Source organism: Camelus bactrianus, chromosome X (assembly GCF_048773025.1).
Source record: "Camelus bactrianus isolate YW-2024 breed Bactrian camel chromosome X, ASM4877302v1, whole genome shotgun sequence".
Taxonomy (NCBI): domain Eukaryota; kingdom Metazoa; phylum Chordata; class Mammalia; order Artiodactyla; family Camelidae; genus Camelus; species Camelus bactrianus.
The window spans coordinates 58,534,810-58,562,765 of record NC_133575.1 but is presented as its reverse complement, the minus strand read 5'-3'; the positions used below and the strand labels follow the sequence as shown (position 1 = coordinate 58,562,765).

At 48.8% G+C, this 27,956-nt stretch overlaps 1 protein-coding gene across 1 annotated transcript in view; it reads right to left on the bottom strand.

The window, feature by feature from the left end:
• Positions 1-74: 74 nt before the first annotated feature.
• The window catches only part of FGD1 (FYVE, RhoGEF and PH domain containing 1), a 36,148-nt gene continuing 8,266 nt past the window's right edge, over positions 75-27,956 (bottom strand). Inside the window, exons 2-18 of the mRNA XM_010970834.3 lie at positions 19,973-20,146; positions 19,486-19,663; positions 18,921-19,359; positions 17,568-17,657; positions 16,726-16,874; positions 15,257-15,413; positions 15,009-15,147; positions 8,971-9,029; positions 8,681-8,827; positions 8,237-8,329; positions 8,002-8,081; positions 4,222-4,252; positions 3,611-3,712; positions 3,125-3,250; positions 2,785-2,946; positions 1,536-1,679; positions 75-1,012 (exon numbers count right to left, since the gene is read on the bottom strand). Of these exons, the coding sequence (XP_010969136.2) occupies positions 707-1,012; positions 1,536-1,679; positions 2,785-2,946; positions 3,125-3,250; positions 3,611-3,712; positions 4,222-4,252; positions 8,002-8,081; positions 8,237-8,329; positions 8,681-8,827; positions 8,971-9,029; positions 15,009-15,147; positions 15,257-15,413; positions 16,726-16,874; positions 17,568-17,657; positions 18,921-19,359; positions 19,486-19,663; positions 19,973-20,146 (2,576 nt within the window). The 3' untranslated portion in view covers positions 75-706. The remainder of the gene's footprint in view (positions 1,013-1,535; positions 1,680-2,784; positions 2,947-3,124; positions 3,251-3,610; positions 3,713-4,221; positions 4,253-8,001; positions 8,082-8,236; positions 8,330-8,680; positions 8,828-8,970; positions 9,030-15,008; positions 15,148-15,256; positions 15,414-16,725; positions 16,875-17,567; positions 17,658-18,920; positions 19,360-19,485; positions 19,664-19,972; positions 20,147-27,956) is intronic.

Sequence of the window (27,956 nt, the reverse complement as noted above, 5' to 3'; positions counted from 1 at the left end):
GCTTCTGGGCCCACCCCAGCAGCCTGGTACTTTGGACAAACAGACAGAAGGACGAACGGAGCACAGCAGCGCTCTGAAAGTTTCCATAAGCCTGAAATAAACTGTATTTTTCTTTAAAAAACAAAACAGAGTATTCATTGTCCTCCCCCCGTTCCCCTGTCCTGCCCGGTGGCCCTGCCATGGGTCTGGACGATAAAATACTGGGTAGCCTTGGGGCCAGGTAGAAGCTGTAAGCCGTGGGAGAGGCAGGAGGGGTCTGGTCACCACCCCACATAGCATCATATGTGTGAAAACACTGGTTGAGGGGGCAGGGGTGGGCCAGGGCCATGGGGTCAGTGGCAGAGCTGGCACTTGAATCCAGATATGCTGCCTCCGGTGCTTTGGGGGGAATTGGGTGGAGGCAGGATCTGTAGGGTATTGAGGGGATGGGGAAAAACGGCCTAATTCAGGCAGGTCTAGCAACAGCTCCCACCCTCCCTAGGGAAAGGATTTAAAAAAAATTAACATCACTGTAGGAATATTTTTTTAAAAGCCCAGGTTTTGTGAAAAGATGAATTAAAAAACCCAAGACCCAGCATTCAGGATTGAAAGTGCCCATGATGGGAGTTCAAGTATTGACTGAGCTGGGAGGGAGGGGGCTGGGGCCCCCAACTGGACATGGGCAGCTAGAGTGTGGGGCAGGGGGCCCCAGTTCCCCACAAACCCTCTAGGTCTTATCTCGGGTCTGGGGGGCTTCAGAGGGTTCAGCAGTGGCTCCTGAAGCTGCCACCGGTGCCTCCTCCATCTCCCTGTCCTCAGACAGTGTGGGCCCTGGGCAGAACGTGTCCCCACGGCCTGCCCGGCCAAGCACAGCCATCCAGCGCCGCTGCAGCTCCTCTGTCTCAGGACTGAAGTACCAGCTCAGGTGACTCTGGGTGATCTTGAAGACATGCCGTCTGTCAGGCCGCTCTCCAGCCTCAGGAGGCCCCACCTCAAAGCCAATGAGGGGCAGGCTGCGCTGGGCTTTCACATCCTGGGGAACAGGTACAGAGCCAGGGGTCACCTTGGGGCTGGGCTTCTCACTGGTTTTGCATCTGCTAAACCCCTCTTTTCCTTCCCCTGCTTGAGAACCTTCCGTGGCTTCACTGAGCTACAGGAAGCTGCACTAGAATGCAGGCTGGTTCAAATACCTGTTGCCTTCCACACCCAAAACCAGCTGGGCTAGTCTAGCATATAATGCTTTCAGGCCTTTGGGCTGTTGCCCCCATCTGCATATTATTCCCCACACCAAATTGGACCAAGCAGTGCCCTGTCTCCATTACAGCTTCCTCTAGGAAGCTAGCCACCCCCCCAACTCACCCCACTTTTGTCTACAAATGTTGACCTGCAATCATTCCTTGTCTCTAGCTGGTCTTTGTCTCCCAAGGGTAGGGGTTCTGATTTCCCCTTAGGTTCACCTTATCCTCCAAGGCCAAGGAGATCTCAAGGACCAGGGGAAAGAGAACAGCCTGGTTTTTCCAGGTGGCTGAAAGGACCCGAAGGAATAGGATGCACACCTGAGGGGCTCCATAGATGTACAGCACCAAGGGTTCGTTCTCAGGGACCACAAACCACGCCTTGTGCCAGCCTTTCCCGCCCTTCTCCATGTAGTGCAGGAAGCTGCAGATGACGCTGTTCTCCGCAGCCACTGAGGCCTGTTTCTGTGGCCAGAGACATGGAGAGGGCATCAATGTTGATAGGAGGCCTAGCCTGGCTCCTTTTGGCTTCAACACCCCCCTAGCTTAGGGATTGCTATTCCCATGTTCAATATTCAGAGGACGCTGAAGCTCAGGTGGCAGGAGTGATTTGCCCATTGTCACCCAGTGAGTCAGAGTCGAGATTCAAAGCCAGGCTTGTCTGCTGGACTCAGGCCACGGCTGCTGCCTCTAAGGGTTGGTGGGATGGTGTATAGCTCTCAGCAGAGACACCTAAATGCCAGTCAGGCATTCTTTCTTCCACCAGTCCATTTATTCCACAAGTCATTTACGCATTTACACTTGATCTTTTTTCCTTCTTTCATCACATCCATTCCCTACACTCAGTGAGAGGCAAACTAGCATTGTAGTTAAAGGGATGGGTGGGTGGGTAGCGATCACAGCCCTAGATGGAAATACACTTACTTGGAAGAGCATTTGGGGGCTATTGTAAGGATTAAATGAATTAATATATGCAAAGTGCTTAGAAGAGTCTGACACAGAGTAAACATTCTTTAAGTATTAAAAACCTTAATTTAGTTAAAAAAACCCAAAAATGTACATATGTGCACACACCTAGAAAGATAGGAAGCACAAGTGTTAATAGTGGTAACCTCTAGGTTGAAGGAATATGGTATTTTTATTATTTTTGTTTATATTGTCTAATTTCCTTCAGTGCACATATCCTACTTTGTAATAAAAAAGGGTAACTTGTTAAAAAAAAAAATCCCAGCTCTGCCAGTTAACTGGCTATGTAACTTGGGCAGATAACCTCCCTGGGCCTCAGTTTTCTTGTTTGTAAAATAGGGATAGTAATAGCATTGATAAATTACTGTGAAGGGTAGCACTCTGGACTCTGATAAATTATGGTGAAGATGAAATGTCTAAAGCACTTAAATAAAAATTACTCTTTTATTCATCCTTGGACTCATTTTACTCACTCCAAGCCTGGGTCACTTATTCAATGGATGCACATGGACTCCTAAGGTTTCAGAGATGCCCAGGCTTCAGTCACACTGGGTGGGGCCCATCTGGACGATGTGGACGGGTTAGTTGGGGACCTGGTTCTTACCTCCAGGATGGACCTCCGGCGCTGGGGTGTATGCTGGCTGCAGGCAGGGCTGCTCCCGGGCACCCCATGCAAGGCCACGTAGCAGTCAGTGCACACACGGTTGGAGCGGTTGTTGTCATAGACAAGGCGGGCCCGGAACTCGGAGCACTTCCCACAAACCACCTGGGGTGGCAAGTGGGCAAGAACAGCCTGATTCCAGCGAGCCTTTCCTGCTTCGGTATGCCAACTCCCACAGCAGACTCGCAGCCTCCCCCCACTTAGAGGGTGCCCACTCACAAGTGGGCCTTCAGGCTGCCAGCCTGTCCACTCCCTAGCTCGGCCCCTGCCTCCCAACACTCACATGCCCGCAGGCCTTGCAGTGGTGCCTGCGTTTGGTGATGGAATTGAAGGGCTCCTGGCAGCGCATGCACATGGTGACTTCCTTTTCTCGGATGGGCGTAGGTGCCCGCTTCCCAAGATCCACGTTCTGGAGAGAGCCAGGTCCCAGGTCAGAGACAGCTACTCCCCAGTCCAGTTCATTCAGCCCTTGCCCCTGCCCCAAGGCTTGGATCATCACTGGGAGGCAGCAGATAATATTCAGAAGACCTGCCTTTGAGTCCTGGCTCTGCTCTACCTCATTGCTACTGAAGACAAGTCAGTACTTTCTGGGCCTTTGTTTCCCCAGTGATTTATTTCCCTGTGGCCCTACCAACTTTGCTTCTGAGGTCATGCACTGCCTTTCTGGTCTTTACTTTCTGGGAAGTGGAGAGGAGCATCTCGAGGTAAGGTGAGGACTTGGAGGCCTAGAAGGGGTCCCAGTGCAGGAGGAGGTGGTAGGGACTCTTACCGGAGAGTTGGGGGGGGTGTCTTCATCTTCCCTGTTTGTCGAGTTCAACAGTTTAAAGGTCTCCAGCGTCTGTTCATGCTTCAGGAGGGTGGAGTTGATGGCCTGGGCAGAGGTGTAAGAAATAAGAGGTCAGAACACCTCAAAATCCACCCATTTCCACCCTCATCACACCATCCTATAACCTAGCCTGGAGTCAGAAAAGTTGGGTTCTAGGTGTACCTCTTCCCCTTGTTAGGCCTATGACCTTGGGCAAGTCTCTCCAAATCCAGGTCTCAGTTCTCTTTATGAAATGGGGAAGGGGGATCAGTGGCTGAAAAAAACCTCAGAAGGGCTTCCTGGCTTCTATTTGGGATTAAGGTTTTACAGGGCTTAACTCAATGGGGTTACACCCTCAGAGGAGCCAGCTTTCTAAAGGACGAATTGGTGAGTTTCTGCTTACTTTCTGGACCTCAGTTTGCTTATCTGTAAAATGGGCATGGTAATGTTCATTGGAAGGCAGGTGTTCAGGCCCATTCTGGTCAGATGTGAATTTTAGGGGAGAATCCACCACCCCCTAGGAGACCTGTTAGTGCTCTTCCAGCCCCCTACCACAGAGCCTTCTTGGATGTTACCTGGACCCAGTCTTTCTTCTCCTCCTCAGTCCTTGGGTGGGGAGGTTGGGGGTCAGGGAGGGAAAGAAAGATGTTGGGTTAGGCAGGCCAATCAAAAGCAACTGGAGTGGTAAAGAGCAAGTGTTTTGGAGTCAGAAAGACCTGGGTTTGACTCTCTGCTTCTTCACTTATTACTTGTGTGACCTTAGGCAAGTCATTTCACATGTCTGAGTTTATTTATTCAATAGTTATTAATATTTTTCAAACCGTGCGCTAAGAACTTGGGTGTCAGGACCCTACCATCAAGGAGCTCATGGTCTAGGGGGAGACAAGCAGGGACAATTCAGGGGATCAGTGCTGTGACAGAAGGAAAATAGGGCTGAGGAATCCAGAAGAGAGTTGTCCCAGGCTGGAGTTTGGATGGGGGCTACTAAGAAAGGTTTTCTCAAGGAGGTAATAGCCTTCAGGTAGAGGGGTAAGCGTGAGGTGTATGAGTAAGAGTATGAAACATACAAGAAACCATAAATAGTTCCCTGGTGCTGGAATGTCAAGTTTGAGAAAGGAGGGCAGTTTATTTTTTTCTTCACTTGTAAAATGGATACAAAATAATAATAATAATAATAATAATAAAATAATAATAAAATAATAATAATAATAATAATAATAATAATAATAATAATAAAATGGATACGATAATTATCAGTCTGGGTTGTTCTGAGCAGTAACTGAGGTGATGTGTAAAGTGCCCAGCACAATCCTTGGTATACTAGGCACTCAGTCAGTGTGTCAGCCCTTCCCTCTGCCTGCCTTCCCCAACTCTCCTGTCTGCCCTACAGTCTCCAAGGCCTCCACCCCAGTGCAGCCCCATCAACTGCTTGCTAGGAATAAGATCCAGCCTCTTGGCTGACTCTTGCCTGGCCTCTGCTCATCTCCTTCCACATCTACAGTACAGACATCAAAAGTATTTTTCTAATATGAAAGTTTGACTATATCCTTAGAACCACTTCATGAAAAATTAAGGATATGAGTCAATATATAGCTACAAGAATGTCTATTGCAATGCTATTTGTTGTAGAGAAAAGTTAGAAGCAATCTATGTGTCCAACAACAAGGGATCAGGTTAAAAAAAAATAGTGTATCACTACTGCCAGACAACTTACATGATGTAAAGATTTTCTAATCGAGAAAGCTGTATCTAATATGTTAACTTAAAACAACATATAAAAAATACACACAACATTCCCTTTTTGTTTAAAAATTTGTGTGACATGAGTTTTTACAATTGTCAAAATTCATCCATAGTATACTTAAGACCTGTGCATTTTACTCTATGAAAATTTTGCCTTGAGAAAAAGGAGGAGACCTGAAACAAATACTGGACTCCAGTTAATGAGATGCATGCCAAAGTCTTCAGGGGTGAGGAGTAGTGCTGTCTGCAACTTACTTTGAAATGCATTAAAAAAATCAGATGGACTGGTGAATGGGTGAAAGAATGGATTTGTGATAAAGTCAATACAGCACAATGTTAACACTTGTTGAATCTATATGGTGTGATTATGGGTGTTCACCGTAAAATCCTTTAAACCTTTCTGTATTTTGGAAAATATTCATAATAAAATATGGAAAGAAAACATTGTGTGTTTATATGTGTGTTTACATATGCAAACAGAGGAGAAGCCTGAAAGGGGTTCTGCCAACACATCAGCGCTGATTATCTCTGGGTGGTACAACTCTAGGGGATTTTACTTTAATCCTTTTGTATTCATTTTAAAAAATTCTTTTTTTAATTTATCTGTATTTTCTAACTTCTAACTTTGCACTGAACAATATTGCTTTTGATTTTTAAGAGCCACAGTAGTGTTTTTGGCAATGCATGCTGAAATATACAGGGGTGAAGTGTTATGTCAGTAACTTACTTTAAAATAGTTCAGATATATATATATATATATATACACACCCACATACACATACACATATACATACACATAGCAAAATATATACTGACTCCTAAGTCAGTGGTTCTAAACCCTGGTACACACATTAAAATCATCTGGGGAGTTTTTAAACCCCCACCATGTTCAGGCTACACCCCAGATAAGTTAAATCAGTCTCCAGGGGTAGGTCCCAGAAATCAGTATTTTTAAAAGCTCCTCAGCTGATTCCTATGTGTCACCAAAGGTGAGAATCAGTTGTTTAAGTGGTGGGCATACGAGTGTTTGTTGTATTTGTACTTTTCTGAATATTTGGAATTTTTCATTAAAAAAAAAAAAACTTTTTAAAGGGCAGCAGAAGCATAGGCAGAGCAAACTGTCCATTCCTTCCCTCTGCCACTAGGAGGAAACCCTGCACTGCTTGGTGCAGCCTTCTGGGTCCAGCATCCTTCTGCAGCCCCCACCTTCTCTTCCTCCCAGCAGATGACCTGTCTCAGTCACAGGGCTTGTCATTTAGGTTCTACTGAGGCCTGACTGGGACCCACACCTACCTTCCCTGGATGTGCCCGTTGTTGGCTTTGTTCTCACTTTCCTGGCCACAGGCCTCTGTGATGCTCTCTCAGTCTCCTGGAGCATCAAACCCAACTCCCTCTCTATTCTTCCAGGACACCCTCTAGCCCACATTCATTTTTTTCTCCTGCCTCCACAGTCCCAGCAATGAGGGTTCTGACTCTCATTTCTCACTTTCTTGTAGCCTGTCAGAAGCAGATCATCTACCCATGTGCATCCATTCTCTGGCCCTGACCATGACCTTGATACCCTACCACCTGGGCCCTCAGAAGGCAACATGAGCTCCCATTCCAGCTCTGCTCCTTTCCAGCTGTGGGATTTGGGGCAGAGTATGAAACACTTCTGTGCCTCAGTTTCCTCATCTGTAAAATGGGGTTGATGGTAACAGTGGCTACTTCAAAGGTTGTTTTAAGAATTCAGTTAGTCAATTTAAACTTAAATTGTTTTAAATTAAAATTAACTTAAAACTGCCTGGCATAAGAGCAAGTCTTCATTACATGTGAGCTATTATAATAATCATCCAAGTAGAGGATGGATATGAAAGTCCCTTTGTTAAGTGGTTGGGCATTATTTTAAGATTTGTTATTATTTAAAAATTTTTTATTATGAAAAATTTCAAGCATACAGAAAGTAGACAGGATAGCACAAGTACATTAAACATACACCCACTATATAGATGCAAACCTTAAAATATTTTGCTATATTTACTTCATATATATGAATATATGAATATATTTATATATGTAGGTATATATGTTTGTGTATATGTATATATGTATATATTTTTTGCTTGATAAACCATGTAAAAATAAATTATTGATATCATGATACTAAATCCTCAGCATATATCACCAAAAAAAAAAAGGGCCATTCTCTTGTTATCTGTCTATACCATTATCACACCTGAGAAAGTTAGCAATAATGCCCCAATAGCTAATGCCCAGTTCACACTTAGGATTTTCCCTATTGTCTTACAAATGTCTTTTATGGCTGTTTTTCTCAAACCAGGTTCCTTTCACACCACGTGTTGCATTTGGCCATTATTTCTCTTAAATCTCTGAGTCTACAATAAATTATTTGTGTTGTTGTTATTCATGTTTGGATTACTATCTTATTCTTCCCCCTCCTCTAACAAAACCCATCAGAAGAGCAAGCATCTTTGGGGCAAGGTGCCCACCTGTTCTCTAGAATAGCCTCTCCTCTAGGGAGGTAGCCTGTCTCCTGGTGCTGGGCCTAGGATGCCTCAGCATATCTGAAGAGAGGAGGGGGCTGGAGGGAAGGTTCAGGCAAGGGCAAGTACCTGGCCTGGAGCTCCAGGGAGCGCTGCTTTCCTGACACCAGGAAGGTCCGAGGCAGATTGAGGTTGGAGCTTTCTTTTAGCTGAGTGGAGGGAGAAAGGGGCTCTGTGAGGCCTACCGAGCTCCACAGCGCCCCCTCCCTCTGCACACATGCACACGCTTGGGGACGAATGTCTTTGTTCCTCCCAGAGCCAAGGCCCCACTCCAGGTCCCCATTTTCCACCTCCTGGTGCTCACCTCCATGCCATCTACATCGATGCGTGCCCGCACGCTAAACTTCTGGCCAAGGAGCCGCAGCCTGGGCACACAGTAAAGGAGGCGGTCGTTGAACTAGGAAGGAAAAGGTTTACAATGTATGTGTGGAGGATCCAGGAGGGGTGTGGCCCAGCTCCCTTCCCCTGGAGGACTCCTGAGGCTTTACTGCTGGGGACTCAAGACAATAGCTGGAGAAAACACAGTTCAGATCAGGCACAAAGTTTGCAAGGAAAGAGCCAAGTCACATCTCTCTAAGTCTTAGTTACATATCTATAAAGTAGAAGAAAACATTCCCAGTATAGGTAGTGAAAATACAATAAGTTACTAGAGGAAAGACTGGCTAGCAGGAAGTAGAGCCTTGAGCAAGTACCAGGTCAATGTCGGGGGCCGGGGGGGCCCACCTGCAACCCTACCCATGGCACTTACTAGTATGAGGTATCGGTCTTGAGTGGTCCCGTTCTTTGCTGACAGCTTAAGGATGTGGCCTTCTTTTATGAGCTCTTTGGTGGGGCTGACAATGTCTTCTTCACCCCCCAGCAGCTCATATACCTTCAGCAACTTGTGCATTCGCTCCTGGCGGGAGACAGTGAGTCAAAGGCAGGGTTTGGGGTGCTGGCCTCCCCTCAGATGTCCACAAGTCATAAGCCCCACATCTAGGACAGAGCCAGAGATAAGTGGCTGGCCAAGAAAGGGCAGGGGCTAGAAGGGCCACTCACCATTTTGCGGATGGCAGCATTAGAGTGCTCTGCTGCTGTGGCTATCAGCTCCAGAGACTCTGTGGGCAGAGTGAGAGGTCAGATGGGGGACTAGCAGAGAAAGGGCTCTTGGGAGCTTCTATGCTCCTTGAATACCTCCTCCTGGCCTGACCATACCCTCCCCATCCCAGAAAGTGCCAGCCTCAAAGATGTTCTTAGAGCAATATCACTTTAAACCAGAAACTGACTCAATTAATGTCACAGCAGCAGAATCAAAATGTATGGAATACCTGGTAGCCAATAAAACACAAGCTTAACAAGATTATTATTACCATTTGAAAAACAATGGTCACATATGTAACTAGAAAGAAACACACCCATGTTTAACAGTTGTCTCTGGATGGTGGGACTATGGGTGGTTTTTTATTGTCTTTAGATTTTTTTGTATTTTCCACATTTTTGACAAAGAACATGTATTACTTTTGTAATCAGAAAAAAAGTCATATAAAGAAACAAAGAGATGATCCTATTCTTTGTCTCAATAATTCTGATTATAGGAGTTTACACTAAAAAAATACACATTCTATGTACAAATACACTTTCATTGCAGTAGTGTTTAGAACAGTGTCAAGCCAGAAACAGAAATGTCTAACTGTAGGGGTTCAGTTAGATAAATTAATGTGCATTCATATAATGGAATACTAAGCAACCTAAACTACCTTTACAAATGATGCTTATGTTCTTTTTTCATAATCTATGAAATGCTCAGGATATTTTTAAGAAAAGAAAGCAATACAATCTTGTATGTACCGAATGACCTCAATTTTGCAAATATACATGTATAAAAAAACACCAGGAAGAAAATATGTCAAAGTGTTCTCTGTGCTTATTTTCTGGGGGCTCATATCATAGGTGATTTTCGTTCCTACCTCTTTAAGCTTTCCTGTATTTCCATATTTCCTACTGTGACCAGGTATCAGCAGGAAAAAAAATCCTGAAATAAATCCCTATACTTCTCCACACACTAACAAATTTTGCCCATGCTTGAGGCCCAGCTGCTCTGCACCCCACTCTTGTCTGTATGGTGCTGGCTTTTCCCACTCAGAAAATATGCCTGTAATGGGGGAGCACAGGTGCTTCTGAAGAAGGTCCATTTGGTTGGCAAACCAAGTGTTATTTTCCTGGGAGCCTCTCTCTCCATGACCAAGTCTTGGTGCTCAAGATCTGTGGCCCCAAACCTAGCTGAGGCCTATCAGGTGCCAGTCTCCAATCTCCAAGCCCTCTTCCACCCTAGCTGCCAGCGGGAGCTTTCTCACACACAGCTTGCTGTCATTCTTCTGTCCACATCCGTCAATGGTTCCCCTATGCCTGCGGGGTAAAAACCTGGCCCTTTAGCCTGGCATTCAAAGCCCTTGATGATCTGGCTTCCATTGACCTCTCCAGCTTTCTTCACTTGCAGCTCCCTAAACATATCCTGTCTTGCTGCATCTGGCCAACTCAGTCTTCTGGACTCAGCTCACCTCCTCCAATAAGCCAGTCCTGAGTCCCCAGGCTTGCTTAGGATCCTGTCTGGGTTCCCACATTCCCCTTTGCTCCCCTCTGTCCCTCCAGTCACATGGTGTGTTCATTGTGTATTTATACATCTGCATCCCTCAGTAGACTAGGAGCTCCCTAGGATGGGGCCAAGGTCCCACCACCCTCTCCAGGGCTCCAGAACAGAGGCTTTGCATAGATTAACTCCTCCAATTCTCACAACAACCCTGCAAGATAGGTGTGATTGTGCCCTGTTTGTCCAATGAGGAAACAGACCCAGAGAGAAGTGGTGGTGGCCCTAGGCCCTATGCCTGGGAGGCAGCAGAGCTGACATCAGCTGGGACTGACCTCCCAGCCACCCTTTCTCCTAAGTATTCTGCATCTTCCCGACCCCAGGGCAAGGAGCCTGCTGGGCCGTGGAGGTAGGAGTTGCCCAGGGAAGGGGACAGGATGAAAACTCTGGCAAGCTGTGGGCAGACAAGTTCAGGCCTGTGGAGGCCACTGGCCTCGGACTAGAAGCTTTGCTATCAGAAACTCTGTCTGGAGATGTTTTGAGTGGGGTACAGACTGGCATTTCCAGGGGTCCAGTGTGTGCAGGCTCTTCCTAGAGATTCAGTGTGGGGATGTCAGTCTAGGATTTCATTTAGGGGTTTAGGTGAGGGAGTACAGTTTGGGGAGCTTTATGTAGGAACTTAGCCTGGAAGCTCTGGTGGGGCCTAGTCTGGGCTTGGCAGTCTGGGATCTTGGTTTGGAGTTCAATCTTGGGCTCAGGGTAGGCAGCTCAGGCCAGGAGTTTCAGGTGGCCTGGTTAGGGGAGCCCAGGCTAGGATCCAGAGTTCAGAGTTCAGAGTTCAGTAGAGTAAGGGAGTCAGTCTGAGGAACCAGAGATATGATTCAGTGGGGCTCAGACCTGAGGCACTTTCTGGGGCTCTCCCTGGGGATTTTAGTCTGAGGGGCAAAAGAAAAAAAAATAGATCGTGGGCTGGGGAGTTTAGTGAGCACATCTCGGGCTGGCTCTCATTCAGAGATTCTCATTCTGAGCAGCTCAGGAAACTGGACTGAGAAGTTCTTTCTGGGGGTTCATCTTTGTGCTCTGTGTGGGGAGCTCCATCAGCCAAGCTCAAGCTCTGAGGTTCACTTTAGGGATGCAGGTAGGACTGAGATTGGTATAAAACAGGGACTTAGGTGAATTCCATCTGGGGGGTGACTTTGGGGGCATTCCATATGGAGGGGATCAGCCATTCAGTAATAAAAACAGCGAACATTTATTGAGCTTTTACCACATGCCAGGCACTGTGCTAGTAGCTTTACCTGGATTATCTCATTTATCCTTAAAACCATTTTATGAGGTAGGTATCATCATTCCCACTCTACACCTGAGAAAACTGAGGCCAAGAGGCTGAGCAGCTTGCCAGAGATACACAGTTGGTAAAAGGGACTATCTGAGGCCTAGTCTATGGAGATTACACTGGCGGCTCACTTTGGGGGTCCAGTTCAGGGAACTCAGTTGGGGAATTTCAGTTTGGGAATGTCACGGTAGGAATCCAGTGTGGAAGTAAAACTGCAGAACTCAGTCCTGGAAGCTTAAGGTGGACATGTGATTCTAGACTTCATGGGCTCTGAGTGGAGAAATGAGATGGGAGGCTTTTTCTGGGGACCACAGTCAGAGGACATAAAATGTGGACACTCAATGTAGCAGTGAGGTGTCCTTCTCAGGTCGCAGTAGGGGGCTCAGTCTGGAGACTTCATTCTGCTGAGCTCAGCCTGGGAATCTCAATCCATGAATCCAAGTGTGGGAGGTAGGAAATGGGGGCCTCGGTCTGGGAGAAATCAGTCTGGAAGTTGAGACTGGGAAGATCAGACCTGGAGTGGGTAGCTTAATTTAGAGGACAATCTAGGGCATTAGTCTAAGGACTCAGTGGGGGGTCAGGGTGGAAAATAGGGTCCTTCATTCTGTGGGACTTGGGCTAGGGAGGACACAATCTGACATCTCTGGAGCTCAAACTAGGCAGCTGAATCTCAGGGTTCCCTCTGGCATTCACACTAAGGAACTCTAGGAATTCAGTCTGAGGGCTCAGTGCTGTCAGTCTGCGGGATGGATCTTGAGAGTCAGTCTTTGGGGCTCAGGCTAGAAGTCTCAGTGTGAGGGACAATAATAAACTGGGGGGCAGTTAATCTAGGGTCCTCAGTTTGGCAATCCCCATCTGGAGAATGGCCAAGATCAGACTGGGAAGCTCTTTTGGGGGGCATCTCCCTCTGGGACCTCAGACTGAGGGCTCTGACTGGGAACCGATTCTCAGAGCCCAGGGTGGGGAGAGCATTTTGGAGGCCCAATCTGGGGATCTTGGTTTGGGGAAACCAATGTGGAGGATCTATAACTGGGACCTCAGACTGGGTTCAGCCTGAGGGCTCAAGTTGGGGATGTCAGTCCATGGCGCTGATCCCAGGGAAATCACTCTGGAAGGCTTTTTCTAGAGGTTTACGTTGTGTAGCTCATCCTAGTACCACAGTGGGGACTCTCTTGGGGAGAGGAAGGAGGCACTTAGTCTGCAGATGTCTATAGAGTTCAGCTATCAGACTTTCTAGGGTCCTAGCTTTCTAGAAGTCCGGTCTTGGTAGCAAAGTGCCCCGTCTTGTGGGGTGGAAGGGGCTGTTTGTGTAGTGGACATAGCAGTGAACACAACTGTCTGCTCCCGACTCTTGTGGCTTCCATGACCCCACACTTTCCTGGTCTTCCTCCTACCTTTACGGCTGCTCCTTCTAAGTTTCCTTTGCTGATTCTACATTCCTCAGTTTTGTCCTTGGCCCCTTTTCTTCTCCATTTACACTTAATCCGTTGGTAATTGTGGCTAGCCTCACGGCTTTGCATCCTGTCTATGTGCTACTGACATCCAAATCTCTCTCCCTGGGATTCTAGACCCATCTAACTGCCTAACCGGCAGCTCTCTTTGAACATGCCCCAAATCAAACTCCTAACCTCATCTCAGGAACCATCACCACCAGCCAAAAATCTTGTTAGTCATTCTTTACTCTTTCTCCCAAGCCCCACCCCCAATTCACCCCAGTTCTTTTAGTGCGACTTTCAAATACAATATATTCTGAATCCAACCACAACTCACTACTTCCATGGCTACCATCCTCATCCAAGCCAACTTTTCTCACTTAGATTACTGTTAAATGCTTCTAACTGGTCTCCTGGCTCCCTTTCTTGCTCCCCAAGTGATCCTAATCAAAACCTTCCAGTGGCTACTCACTGCACTCAGAATAAAATCCATCTCCTTATCTTGGCCTTCAAAGTTTTGTTCCTCTCTCCAACCCTATTTCTTCCACCATTCTACTTTCACTGGTCATGATCACACTGGTCCTCCTGTTGGTCCAGAGATTTGCAAGCTGCTCTCCTCCGCTTAGGAACCCTGCCCCTGCTATTGCCTCTGCCTGGAATGTGCTTCTCCCTACTCAGCATATGGCTCCCTTCTTCATATTTGAGTTTGACTCAAATATCTTCTATTCAGAGAGGTCACTCAGTCTAAAGTAGACCCCCTGGTCAGTCACATCACTCTCTTATTCTCTGAATGATGCATAACACCTATCTAATGTTCTCCTGTTTATTTATGACTTTTGTTTATTGTCAGTCTCCCCAACTAGAATACACCCCTGAGATCATGGACCTTGTCTGTCTTGTTCATCTCCATTATACCCTGTGCCTAGGACAATGCACAGAACACTGAAGTGCTCAGTAAATAGCTGTTATGTTAATAAAGGAATGAATGAAAATTACAGTCTGGGGAGAGAAAGTTGGGGAGACTCTGGGGAGCACTCTTGGGGTGTGACCCCGAGGGGTGCGTCTCATACTGAAGGAATCAGAATGAAACACTTTTCTAGTGGTTCAGTGTGTGAGGACTCATCTAGGGAGGTGGTATCTCAGCCTAGAGATCCAAATCTGGGAGGCAGAAAATATGAGGTCTGGTCTGGGGAGCTCAGTTCTGGAAAGGTAATTCAGTGGGGTTCTGATCAGACTTGGAGGTTCTTCGGGAAGGATCGTTCCAGGTAGTGGTTGGTGGACATGGAGGAGAGCTCTAAATGTAGAGATTGGAAAGTCAGGGGCTTGATGAGACAAGTCTCTTTCTGGGGAGCTCAGCTGTGGAGATTCAGTAAACAGGGCTCAGTCCCTGGGTGTTTAGACTCAGTTTCATTTTGGACTTGGAACAATTTCATTTGAGGACAAGTCTAGGTCTCTCAGTCTAAGAAACAGATGGCTCCCTTCAGGGGACCATTCTGGATATGCCCCTCAAACTCTGGGGTTCCAGCAGGAAACTTTAGACTGGGGGACTCCTGAATGTTCTGTCTGGGTGCTAAGGCAGATCTTAACCTGGAGGATCATCCTGGGGTCTTATTCTAGACCCTCAATGTAGGCCTTTCAGTTTACAGATCTATTGAGATCACAATTACGTGGCAATGGAAGGCTGATACTGTGAGTTAAGTCTTGGGGTAGGGGGTTGGGGCAGGTCCCAGTTGTGTGTACTCACTTTGGGCATCCTTGCTGTCTGGGGAGCCATGGGGCAGCTTTAACAGATAGTCCTTGAGAAGCAGCTCGTAACGGGGGATGCGCTGCACGGGTTCCAGCATGTGGTGCTGCAACGTCAGGTTGCCACAGGCTTCCTCCTTCTGGAACAGACAGAAGCAGGGGAGCTCAGGTCTGGTCAAAGACCACCCCCCCACCAGGTCCTTGCAGATCTCTCCTCCCCAGTTGGCCAGATCTAGCTTCACTGCTTACCTGCACCTCATGGATGATCACTTTAAACTGGGTGGAGCGCTCTGTCCAGGTGTTGACCAGTTCCACGGCCCGGTCAAAGTTCTTCACATACTCGCCATACATCTTGAGGAAGGGTGCCAGTTTCTGCAGGATGTCTCCGATGCGTGGGTAGCGGTCCCTGGAGTGGAAGCAGAGGCTAACATGGTCCTGCTGACCCCTGTCCCCCAGAGTGTCCCCACCCTATAGGCCATTCTCATCTCAGTCCTGGAAATCTACTTCTCAGCCAGCCTGCTCTTTTGGAAATGCTGCCTATGTTATAGACTAACTAGACCAAAAGGCTCAGCTTGACTTGAGACCTTGGCCTGGGCTGCCACTCACCCCAACTCTGTGCTGCTTGACTACAAGGAATGACATATCCTAGAACACCCGCTCTGACCTCACTGCAAGGGCCACTTTCTATACTGATTATTGATGCTGTGCCTAGCTTTGTGCTGGGTGATTCTGGGGAACACAAATGAGTCACACTTAGTTGAGCCCTGAGAGGGTCACTGTCAGGTAGGGGAGGCAAAGTAACCAGGCCTAGTCACACTCCTCAGGAGTCAAGGTCTCCTGGAGGACACATGGGACCAAACCTGGTCTCAGCCCTCATTGGTCAGTCTGCTGGAGGAGCCACAAGAACCAGCCCTGGTTCAGCCCTCAGTGGTCACAGTAGTTGGGGAGATGTAGGAAGTGACTTCATGCCAGCTGTCTGTGGTCAGTCTGGTAAGGCGGACACACTTTATCCTGTGGGTGTGGGGAGCATGTGGAGATGACTTAAGCAGGAAGTGACATGGTCTGATTATTGTTTAGGTGGTGTAGACTCTAAAGGATGAATTGAAAGAGGAGAGCCTGGAGGCTGGGAGACTGTGGATAAACCTTGCCCTTCAACCTCAGGACTCAGCTCAGACATCACCTCCTCCCTGAATCCTTCTTTAAGCCCCATGTTAGGTTTGGTGCCTTTATCTGGATTCCCATAGCCTCCCATTCTCAGGTCTATCATAGCACTGATAAAATAACAATAGCTCACATTCATTGAGCAATTATTTTATACTGGATACTGTTCTAAGCTCTCTACATGTATCTAATACTTAAAATAAACCTTACTATTACCCTCATTTCACAGCTGAAGAAACTGAAGCACAGTAATTTAAGAAACTTGCTCAACATCATAAAGCTAGCAATTGGTGGAGCTGGAATTTGAACCCAGCTGATTTGGCTCCTAACCTCGTACTCTTTAGGGCTTTGCTATTTCTGTTGTAATTTTCTGAGTCCTGATCAGCATTTCATATTAGATTGGGAGGGCCTAGAAGGCAGAGCTTGGGCCTGATTCTTTCTGTGAAAGGCAGTGAGGGGAGAGGGCAGGCAAGAATGAACTCTGGAGCACACATCTGGCCTGGGCTTGGCAGGCAAGTGGACAGGAGGGTAGACGGCTTAGGTCAGGGGTCCCTCACCATTCCTCCATGCGCTTCTCTAGCTCAGGCAGCAGGAACTGCTGGTGGAAGCAATAGATGGAGCAGATATTAGAGAAGATGCCGTGGACAACATCGGCCGGGAAGGAACTGCGGTTCCGAGCTTCTTCCAGCAGCCGGGCACAAAACACCTGTGGGGCAGGGCAGTGGTGCTCAGCCCAGAGGGGTCTGGGCTTGGCTGGCAAAGGGGCAGTTTGCAGGTGAGGGCAGTGTTTGTGGGCAACTCTGTGGAGCTTTGGGATCAGCACTGGTTTTGAGACTGAGGAGAGAGGGAATGGAGTTAGGCTTATATGTGGGGTTGGATTTCAAGTTGTCAAGGTTAGGATCTGGAGGTAGGCATTGGAACAAGGAGAAGTCAAGATTAGGGTCAAGGTCAGAATTCAACTCAGGGTCAGAGAGAATTAGATCCATTCATTTAACAAATCTTTTTGAATGCCTACTGTGTGCCAGGCAGTGAACACAGCAGAGAAAAATTCCTACCCTTAGGGATTCTAGTGGATTTGGGGGTCAGGAATAGGGCCAGGGTTAGAATGAGGGTCAGGGTCTGGTTCACAGCCAGGGGTTAATTGAGGATCTGGGTCAGAGTTGCAGTCAGGGCTGGTATACCTGCTCAGGGTTAGGAATGAGGGTTGGTACAAAGATCAAGTTTGGGGTCATTCATCAGGGTTGGCTTCAGGGACAGGATGAGGGTCAAGGTGAGAGAGGAGCTTTACCACCTCTAGATTCTGGCCCCAGTGATAGAGTTGGGCTCAAGCCGTATCACTTCCTCCTTGGCACCCACCTACCAGGTCCTGGTGCCCCAGCATCCCTGAGGGGCCATTCACCTGATCCAGGAGATGGAGCCTGGAAACGTAGGCCTTCTCTGTTTGTAGGAGCTCATTGGCAATGTGGAATACCTTCTGCTGCACAGTCAACTGGAAAGAGAAGAGGCAATCATTGGTCCATATTCCTGTACCCAAGCCCCCAGAATTCTTAGAACAGCTCAAATACTACCCTAAGCCTGATGCCACTTCGAGATAACCCTACCTCCCATCCCTAGATGCATAAGCCCCACAGCTTCATCCCTAACTTTCCAGTGTATTTTAAAGGCCACCCCTCAATTCTGATGCCATGCACTCATTCACCCAGCCATCTGCTCTCTCTATTCATTTAGCATAGTGTAGTGGTTAAGTGTGTGGGCTAGGAAGTCAGACTTCCTGGGTTCAAATCCTAGCTCTGCCATTTGTTGGCTTGCATAAGTTCTGTAACCGCTCTGTATTTAAGTCTCTTCATCTACATATACAGATAATAATAGGACCCAAGTCCATTTGTAATTGTGACAACTAGATGATTCAATATAAAGAAAACATAGCAGACTACAGATTAAGTAGACTGTAAATGTTAGTTATTTATTCAGCCACTCAGTTCACTGTCAGCAAAGGCTTGCTGAGTGCCTGGGGTATAAGGAAAACACAAAAGTATAAAAATGTAGAAAACTCATTGCCTGTTGGCCCAGTTGCCTATTTGCTGGACACATATTTGTGTCCCTGACCTCAGCCCCCAATTTTGAGTTGGGTTCTGATGAAGCAGGTATTCTGGCTGTGACTTAATTAAAGTGCAAGGATGCCTTGGGAAGCAGTGTTAGGCTGCTGGGGCATAGAAAGGGGTTCCTGCTGCTGAGAGCCTTCATCCCCACAGCCTCAGGTTCCTGGGGGGGGCTCTAAGCTCTTGTGCCTCTCCAGAGGCCAGCTGTCTGGAAGTCTCTCTGGATGTGAGAGACTTTCCATTTTACAAAGAAGGCTTGTGGTGGGGCAGTAGAGATTTGCCCAATGCCACCTAGCTACTGAATCTGGGGATTTTCTGTCTGGAACAGGACTTTAAAGATCCCCAACCAGGATGCCCATCTCCAAGATGGAAAAACTGAGGTCCAGCTAGTGGTTCTCTGATGAGGGTACAACAACTTTCCCAGTGGGCATTTGGAACTATGCATGGTCATTTTTTTGTAGTTACAGTGATGGGGGGCAGGGTACAGGTTTGCTACTGATATTTAGTTACCAAGAGACCAGGGAAGCCAAAGATTCCAAGTGGAAACAATGCCCTATTTCGAGAAATACTGAGCTGGGGGAAGGACCAAGTGTGAAAGCCAGGCTCCTGGTTTCTCCATACGGTCCTGCCTCTCAGTGAACATGGATCAGTACCTCCACAGACTCCTGTCTCTCCATCGGGGGAACTGGGATTTCTCTGTCCTTCTCATCCTCCTCCTCGTCGTCCTCCTCCTCCAGGTCACTATCAACCTCCTGGGAGCCGGGCCGGTGGGGGTCAGCCAAAGCAACAGGGACACTGGCCAGGGCAGGGGGCCCGGGGCAGAGGCCGTGGCTGGGAGGCCCGTCATCACTGACGAAGCAGGTCTCCTCGCTGTTGGATGGTGAGCTGATGCTGTCAATGCCGCTGTCCCGATTGGGCACCTTCTCGCCGTCCCGGGGCCCAGGAGCCAACAGGAACAGGCAGCGGGAGGCCTCGCCCTCGGGGAGCTGGGACACTGATGGCTGCGGGGGTGGCTGTGGCAACATGGCTGGCTCTGTGGGACCTGGGCTGGGGCCAGGGACTGGCCTATCCGAGGCGACAATCACAGGCTCTCTGAGGTGGGTGGTGGACACACATGGAGGCAGGGTATGAGCTTGGCTGAGAGGCCTGTCTTACAACTGTCCTTCCTAGCCCAAGCCCACCCTCCCCTCCACAAAGTCCCCCAGGGGCCAGACTTACCTTTCAAATTTCTCAATCAGTGAGGATACTGCTGCGGAACTGGGGCTGGCCTCTGCCCTGGGGGCCAGGCCCTTGGCCACTCGGGGGTCTGCAGGCAGTGGGCGAGATGGCGGAGGTGGGATGGGCTCAGGTGGGGGGGGCATCCGGGGCATCTGCAGGTAGCTGGGCTTCGGCGGAACTAGAGAGATGGGCGGGAAAAAGAGAGAGGAGAGATCCTAAAGAGCTGAGTTTGGAGTCTGCTGTCATAGCCAGGCCACAGGCCCCTCCACAAAACCCCAGTGTGCACCTCTGTCCTGAGGGACACACAGAGCCGGCCTGAGATGAGATGCCAGTATGTGCACACTAGCCCCAGGCCACAGCCCTCTGCCTCTAGACCATGATGCTTCCTATCCTTCTAACAAGCCCTCTCCTCTGCCACTGGCCAACCTTTCCCCTCCTCTGTCCCCTCTCCTGGGCCATTTCTCTGCCCTGCTCTGGAACCACTTACCCTGTGGCTTTGGGCCTGGTGCCCGCTTCAGTGGCGAAGGACGCTGGCTGGGGGTTTCAGTGGGGGGACCTGGGTCTGAGCGAAGCCGCTGGGGACCTTCTGGATGAGGCTCAAGGCTCTGGCCAGGGTCGAGGGACAAACTTTTAACCAGGATCCGGTTCCCCTGGTGCAGCCCTGCAGAAAGGGAGAAACTGGGTATGAAGCAACTGACATTACCCTAAAGGAGACGAGGGACTTGTATGTCTTAGCAGGTATCTGCAATATCGGGGTTACTGAGCCCTTTTCCTGGCCACACTGCCTTTCTGGGAAGCCCCTATTCCAGCCCTCTGATGGAGAGCAGGCCCAGAGTTGTAGCTGGCTGTTTTCAGTAACAGACAAGAGTTCTTTGTGATTAGTACATTGATGCCTTGTATGTCAGCAGGAATTATTATTGGGGAATTTAATTAGGCTGGAGGTGGGCGCAAGCATCCTACAGTTTGTGTACAAGTTTATATACCCCCAGTGAGTTTGCTAAGCCTAAACCATTCTTCACTGTTTTTCTTAAGATTCTAAGGATATCTGGACTTCCTTTTCTACAATTTTATATAGCTGAAAATGATGAAATTTTATTTCATGAACAAAAGTTTTGCTTTTTAAAATCCCAGCTTCTTACTAATCTGTCCTACCCTCCTCTATTTCCACACCCATACACAGCCAGCACCCAGAATTCAGGTCACAGGAACAGCTTTGAAACACAAGGCAAAAAATTGAGGAAAAGGGAAGCCTTTCTGCACTGTCCCTCTTCCTTCACTGTGGGCTCCCTAAACCCACCTGGGGGTCTTTGGTCCTGAGGGAGATGGTCACACTTGGGAGAGAAGTTTCAGACTGGGAGGTGTGAGGGACCTGCCCCACAGGGATGACACATCCTGAGGGAAGGAGTGTGGGCTTGGCTGGGCAGGGAGCTTTGGCGGGTTTCAGATAATAGAGAGGTCAGGGAGTTGGGGTGGAGGTAGGGGGACAGCAGGGCAGAGCAGAGAGGGCAGGCTCTGGATGGCAGTCTGAGGAGCTGGGCGACCATCCTTTGAGCAGAAGGGAGCCATGCAAGGCTGCCGTGTAGGGAGGGATGAAAGCAAACCGGTGTGAGGACGAGAGGGTGAGTGGCAGCCAAGAGCCCCCAGAGCTCCCACCCATGTGTGGTATCGGTTTTGTTGTGCCCCAGCACAGCTGCAGAGGGTCTCTCACCCCATGTCATACAGTGTCCTACATGACCAATCACAAATGGGCCCATTCAGTCACATAAACATGTGGTGGTATTTACACTGTTTTGCATAACTGTGGGGCCACACAAATTCAAACATCCAATCACATGCCATCATTCTCCTGAAAGCCTCATCACACATAGTCACAGAGACCCACAGTCACAACTCCACATATTATCACACAGCCTCATACTGGCAAACATGGTCATGCACAGTCACAAAGACGTAAGTCACACAGTGGCAAACTTACCGTTTCACACACGGCCTCATACAATCCCCTAATCACTTACCATCACATACCCACTTATACAGTCTTCAAATAGGGATCCACTGAGTCACAAAGAAATACAGTGTCATTTACACTGTTTCTCACAACTGCAAGGCCACTCACAATTGGAGTGTCATACACACGATAATATGGTATTGCAGGTTCACACACCTGCAAATGGTTCACAGTTACAGGACTACAGCTACACGGTCATTATGCCACGTCAGACACAACCTTACACAATGTCAAAACAGCACAAAGTCACATGCCATGTATCCAGAAACAGACACACAATCGCAGACACGTGGTATAATTTTACTATGTTATACTAATGAAACAAACATGTCCACAGTGTCCCAGGGGCTCAAGTATACATACACATGACACTTGCCTCCTAGTCTAAACAGTCATGGTGTCACATGTGGTCTCTGGAGCAAAAACACACAGCTACAACACACACAGAGACCAGGTCACATAGGCAAAAAAAAAAAAAAAAAAAAAAGAAAGAAAGCAGCAAGGAATTTTAAGTCTCCCAGTCCTGGAGGGAAGGAGTAGCCCAACCCACAGGGCTCCAGCAGCTTCCCTGGGTCCTTGACTCCATCCAGGCCATAATCTAGTCACATAGGCCCCAGGGGACTCAGGCTAAAGGTCCCCTCCCAGCCCTGAGGGAACATGGTGCCTCAGGTCCCAGGCTGAGCCCCCCTCCCCCACCCCTCTACCTGGCTTTGGGTGTAGTTTCCTCACTTCCTTTCCCACCTGAGCAGGCAGGGCCCTGGCTGGGAGGAGGTGCTCCTCTCAGCTCAGCTGGGCTGCTCACCCTGCCCTGCTCAGCACATCCTGGTCTGGTCCTGCCCTGCCCTCCCCCTGGGCGTGGGGTTGAGGAGGATGAATCACCTTGGAGGGTGGCACAAGCTGAGACATAGTTCGAGAGACACATGGCCAGAGAAAGTGAGAGACGCGGAGAGCTGCTGACAGGGCCAGAGACACAGAGAGCAAAGCCAGGCACCTCACTGTGCAGAGACCCCTCTCAGGGATACACATATAGGTGCCCGGATCCCAGGTGCTCCTTGCCTGCCTCGTTGGGCCTGGAGGTGCCCTGCTGGCCCTGTCTCCACAGCTCAAAGCAGGCGGGCCTCCCTGGGCAAGCCAGTCTGTACAGGGCAGCGAGGCCCCTGATTGGGGCCTCTCCCTCTCTCCACTGTTTGTCCCAGCATGAGGTGACCATACCACCCTCTATGGTCCTGCTCTGGCTCACTCTCTGCTCCCTCCTCACCCACCTCACCCAGGAGCCCACAGTCCCTCCTTTCTCTGCCTCCTTGCAGGCAGCCCTGTAGAATGGGATTTGAATATTCAGGGACACCCTGGATTCCCAGGTGAGAGGGGCATGGACTGTCAACCCAATTTTCTAATGAGGAGATGAAGGCAGTGTGAGGGGTAGTGACTTGCCCGAGGTTACACAGCAAATCAGTGACAGACTTTCAGCAGACTGATTCTAGACAGGACTCCTTTTCTTAACCCTGCTTTCCAAGAGGAAGCTGGAAAAGAGGGGAACCCAGAGGGGCAGGGGTGTGCCCCAGTGCTTTAGAAAGTTGTGAGCTGGTGTGGCTAGTGAGAGCAATACCCTCAAGCCTGCCCACAGATTATAGCAACAGGGTTCCAGTTCAGGAGACAAGGTCTGGCCAAGAACCAGGCAGGGCTTCCCTGAGGGAAGAAGATTTAAGATCCCTCCCTCTCCTATTTCAGGGTTCCCTGTCCCTGTCCTTCTGCCTATATTTCCCTGTCTCTTCCTATGTTTCCCCTTAGTGGCCCCCTTGGCTCCAGGTCACCTCTAGGTGACTAGATGGGCCTCCAGTTCAGGTCATGACACTTATCTGCACCAGAACCTTCCATGACTCCCCATTGCCTGTAGGGAAAATAGAAATTTCTCAGCTAGGCCTCTTGGCCCTTAACGACCATGCTACACCCTGGCTCTCCTTGGCTTAGTTTGGTCCCCCAATATTTCTGAGCCCTGCTCTGAGCCCAGTAGACTCTGTGCTGGAGTGTGTGAAAATCCTACCTCTCTCCTAGAGGAGCTCCCAGGGGAGGCCGTCTCCTGCCCTAGGTACCATGGCCCTTCCCACTGACCCATCCCCTACACATACTCCACCTCCCCGCCCCTAGTTAGGTCCTGCATTGATTTTCTCCATTCCATTATTTAAGGTTGATAATCCATGATATTCTCTCTCACACAGGTACCCACACCCACACCTACATACTGACAAGGTCCTCCTCTAGCACTGTACCCTTGACCACTGGGTTTACCAGAGTCCCCAGTGCCCATTAGAGCAGAGTCCACAAAGAGCCCCAACCCATGCCCCAAACAGAAAGTCACATGAGCAGACACCATGACACTTTGTGAAAACGTACCAAGCCATACACTGTGCACAGCCTTCAATCAGAGACCCAGTGAGGACCACAGAGATGCTCACACATCTACATGCAGCATGCTTAGCACAAGCTTATGCACACAGAACCACACTCAGGGGTCTCTTGTTGCCGACAGGAAGCCCACTCTGGGCATCCCAGGATGCCTGGGCTCTGCCTGGTCTCTGCTGTGGGTGTGAGGGTGTGTGCTCCAACCAGCTCTCTGCAGGCTGAAGGGCTATCTTGGTCCTGACCCTCAGGGAGCTCCCAATCTCAAAGACAAGAGACTCTCATGCAGGAAGGGCTAAGTGCGGCTAAGGAAGTGCAAGGGGGTCAGCCGGTCGGGACTGGGAAACTCAAGGGAGGGAGAGGCCCGGGACAGGATGCCCAGCTAAGTTTGAATTTCAGATAAGCAATGAATAATTTCTTAGTATAAGCATGCCTCATGCATACTTGTACTAAAATTTATTATGCTATACTAAAAAACCTTTGCTGTGTAACTGAAGTTCAAATCTAACTGTACTTTTTCGTGGTGAATTCCAGCAACCCTAGTCAGGAAGGGATTCTAATGAATGAGGCAGACTCAGGCCTCTGAGGTGGCACCTGGCAGCCAGGGCCCCCCAGACTCTTGTCCATTTAAGCCTCAGACAAGCTGTGGGCTCTACCTAATTTCCCTGTAATAGGCACCTAAATGTTTGTGACAGTGACATTATTTCAGGGACAACCTTGAATCTGGTCTTATTTATTAAAAAACAAAATCAATAATTAAACACCTGTGGTACTTGACTATTCCTAAGAAGAGTGGCGTGATGACACTCACTGACCAGACTACACGGGATAAGGTGCTGCGGAGCCTTCACTAGGAACATCTGGTTCAGGAATCACACAGACCCCGGTTAAATCCCAGTAGCCTCATTCGCTAGCTGTGTGACCCTGGGCAAGCCTCGCCATCTATCTGAGCCTCAGTTTGCTTGTCTGGAAAATAGTATAATAATCACAGCTCCCTGGTTTGGGGGAGTCCATGACACAAAGAAGGGAAAGAGCATAGTGCCCCCCACCCACCCACAGAGCAACGTTGGTTGAACTTGAAAGCCAACAGAACCGCACATCTACAAAGACACAAAACTCTTCACACAGATACATAAACCCACAGGCTGCAGGCAGCATCCCAACACAGAGCTATCAACACACCAAGAAACATGAGCAAACCCAGCTAGAGACGGACACAGAATCCAGCCCCACTCTCCTTGACAGCTCTTCAAGTCAGGATGGGATTCTTACTAGAGACGAGATGGCAGAGAAAAGACAATGGTATCCCCTCTCCCCAATTCCAATTCAATTCAAATATATAAACCAAAAACAAAATAAGTGTCAAGAAGTATAGCAGACTTTGGAATTTTCCCATGACAACTTACTGTTACCGAAATAGCAAAAATCCTTCCAAAAATTGTCGCTGGTCGCTTCATGCCCCTGCTTGAAAGGTGCCCTGAGTGTGTGCTTCTGGGCTTACTGGCAGAGCAGGTGTACCCTCTAGCTGACTTTGAGGGCAAAGACTCCTCCTTTTTCCCATTACCACTGGAATTGGACCCTCACCTCTTCCCGGGAATTTCAGCTCCCAGCTCTCCCCCTCCCTTGGCCAGCAGCACCCCATCTCCCTTCTCCAGCTGTAGACTTGGCTTAACCTCAAGACTGCTAATAGGGCCCCAGGCTGGATCACAGCCATTAACTCCCTGGTGACCTGGAGAACTGCTTCACCACTCTGGACCCCAATTTCTCCATCTACAAAATGGGGAGAATATGTGCGTGCTTCTCATGATGAGGAACCGATGAGATGCTAGAGCAGGCAGAAGCCAGCCCCAGCACTCAGGCCTCCTGACTCCCAGTGCACGTTTCTCCCAGCAGCCCCCAGATCTCTGCCTCTCCAGGCTGAGGTAGGCCCCTGGGACAGTTGGAATTCCTGGGGGTGGGGTGGGGTGTGGTGGGGTGGGGAAAAAGAACAGAGGGAGTGGAGAAAAAAGAACAACAGCAAATAAGAAAGTGTCCTTTGGCAAGCCAGCTCCGTGGGGGAAGGAGAGTTCCGCAGCTTGAGAAAAAAAGCAGGGAGTAAAGGCGTAGCTGCCCCACCTCTTCCCACCTGCCCCTTGAATGTGAGGTCCAGCCCAGCTGCCCTGTTCCTCCTTTGCGGTCAGACTGTACCCAGGCCTTGCTTGGCCTGGCAGATGTTCTCTCTGAAAGTTTAAACACAAAGCTCTGTCAAGAATCAGAAGTGCAAGGGGTGCTGTCTACAGGAACCTTGTGTGTGTAGCCTGAAGGTTTCTCTCTTGAAGTGGACTGGTCTTGTGAACATAAGGATTCTGCAGAAAAATGGAGGCACCTTCTGTAGAGTGAAGGCACTTCTGTAAAGTGGGACTCATTCTGGCAAGTAAGGCGCTTCCCTCCTGAAAAATGGAGAAACAGTCTGTAAAATGGAGCTCTCTCTGATAAAAAGAAGGCCCCTTCTGTAAAGGGAAGAAGTTTCTACAAAACGGAGGCGCTTTCTTCAAAGTGGACGGACATTCTGTAAAGTGAGGAGAGTTCTATAAAGACCTTTTTGTAAAATGGGTGACTTCTGTAAATGAAGGGCTCTTTGACAAAATAGAAGGCTGTTCTGTAAACGGGAGGAACTCTTTTGTAAAGTGAGGCTTCTTCTGTAAAGTGAAGCACATTTCTGTAAAGTGTGGCCCCTTGTGTAAAGTGAGGACATTCTGTAAAATGGGACAATAATGCAATAGGGAATGGTGAGGACAGGGGTAAATGGGAGAGCATAAGCCTCACCTAAAGTAGGGACAGCAGCTTCTCCCCTCTGTCACCTTGCAGTAAAGGAGCCCTGAAATTTCAGGTCTTCCAATATTTCAAAAGAATCAGAAATCCAGGCTTTTATGTGAAATATCCTAATTTTAAAAACAATGAGTAGGCCAAATGAAATTTGTGAGTCAAATTCAACTTGTGGGCCACCCCTTTGCAATGTCTTAGTTAGATGGTCCTCAAGGCTCCTTCCACCTCTGCCATTTACCTCCTGCTCTATCTGATGTGCTCTGGCCCTTGGGCGGCAGCTTTGGAGGTCCCCTCCTCCACCCCGTGAAGGGCCCAGTCTCTTCTAGGCCTGAGCAGCCTCAGGAAGTTGGCTCATGCGATACTGGTCAGCAGTTCCTGAACTGGAATCTGCCTTTTGTTCTGTCTGGTCCAGTTTACGTTCTGCCCTGTGCAGGATGCCGGGCGAAGACAGGAGGGGATTGCAAGAACTTTTAGAACTCTCTGGAACTCGAGGTGTTCACTTTTTAATGGAGGATATAAGGTATGGGGGAGTCAACTGTTTGTTGTTTCTACTCTGCTCCAGGCATTGTATTGCTATTTTCTTGTATGGCATCCTCCTAACAACCCTGTATGTTATTAGCTCCATTTTACAGATGACGAAATTGAGGCACAGAGAAGCAAAATAATTTACCTGAGGATACACAGCTAGAAGTGCTTGAGCTGGGACTGGATCCCAAGTGCGTCTGTGACAGGAGTCACAGAGCACATCCTTAGTCAACATTTGCTGAGTTGGGAAAGAAGGCATATTTGAAGGGGGAGGGGAGAGGCCTTTCTAAAGGAAATGGTTTTTGAGTTCAGCTGTCCAGGCTGGGGTGCATTTTTTCGGGTTATAGTTCTGCAGGCAAGGGAAAAAAAGTGAGAAAAGGTGTGGATACTAGGGGTGGGGAGGTGAGAGTGTGTTTGAAGGGCACACTGAACAGAGTCCTGGGTTTGCCAGAAAGTTCCAGAACAGGAGGAAGGGGCAAGAAAGGCCAAAAGACAGACAGGCACCCTCCTCCTACGCCAACCACTAGTACCAAGATACAGACCCATAGGGGCCGTACAGAGACAGACACTGGCACAGAAACACACACACATACACGTACACACACGTACACACACACACACACACACACACGATCTACAGAGACCTACATGCAGAAACATCTAAAAGCCCTCAGGGGCTCAGACTGAGCCAAGGTGCCACACAAGTAGGAATACAGGAACATATAACATATACAGA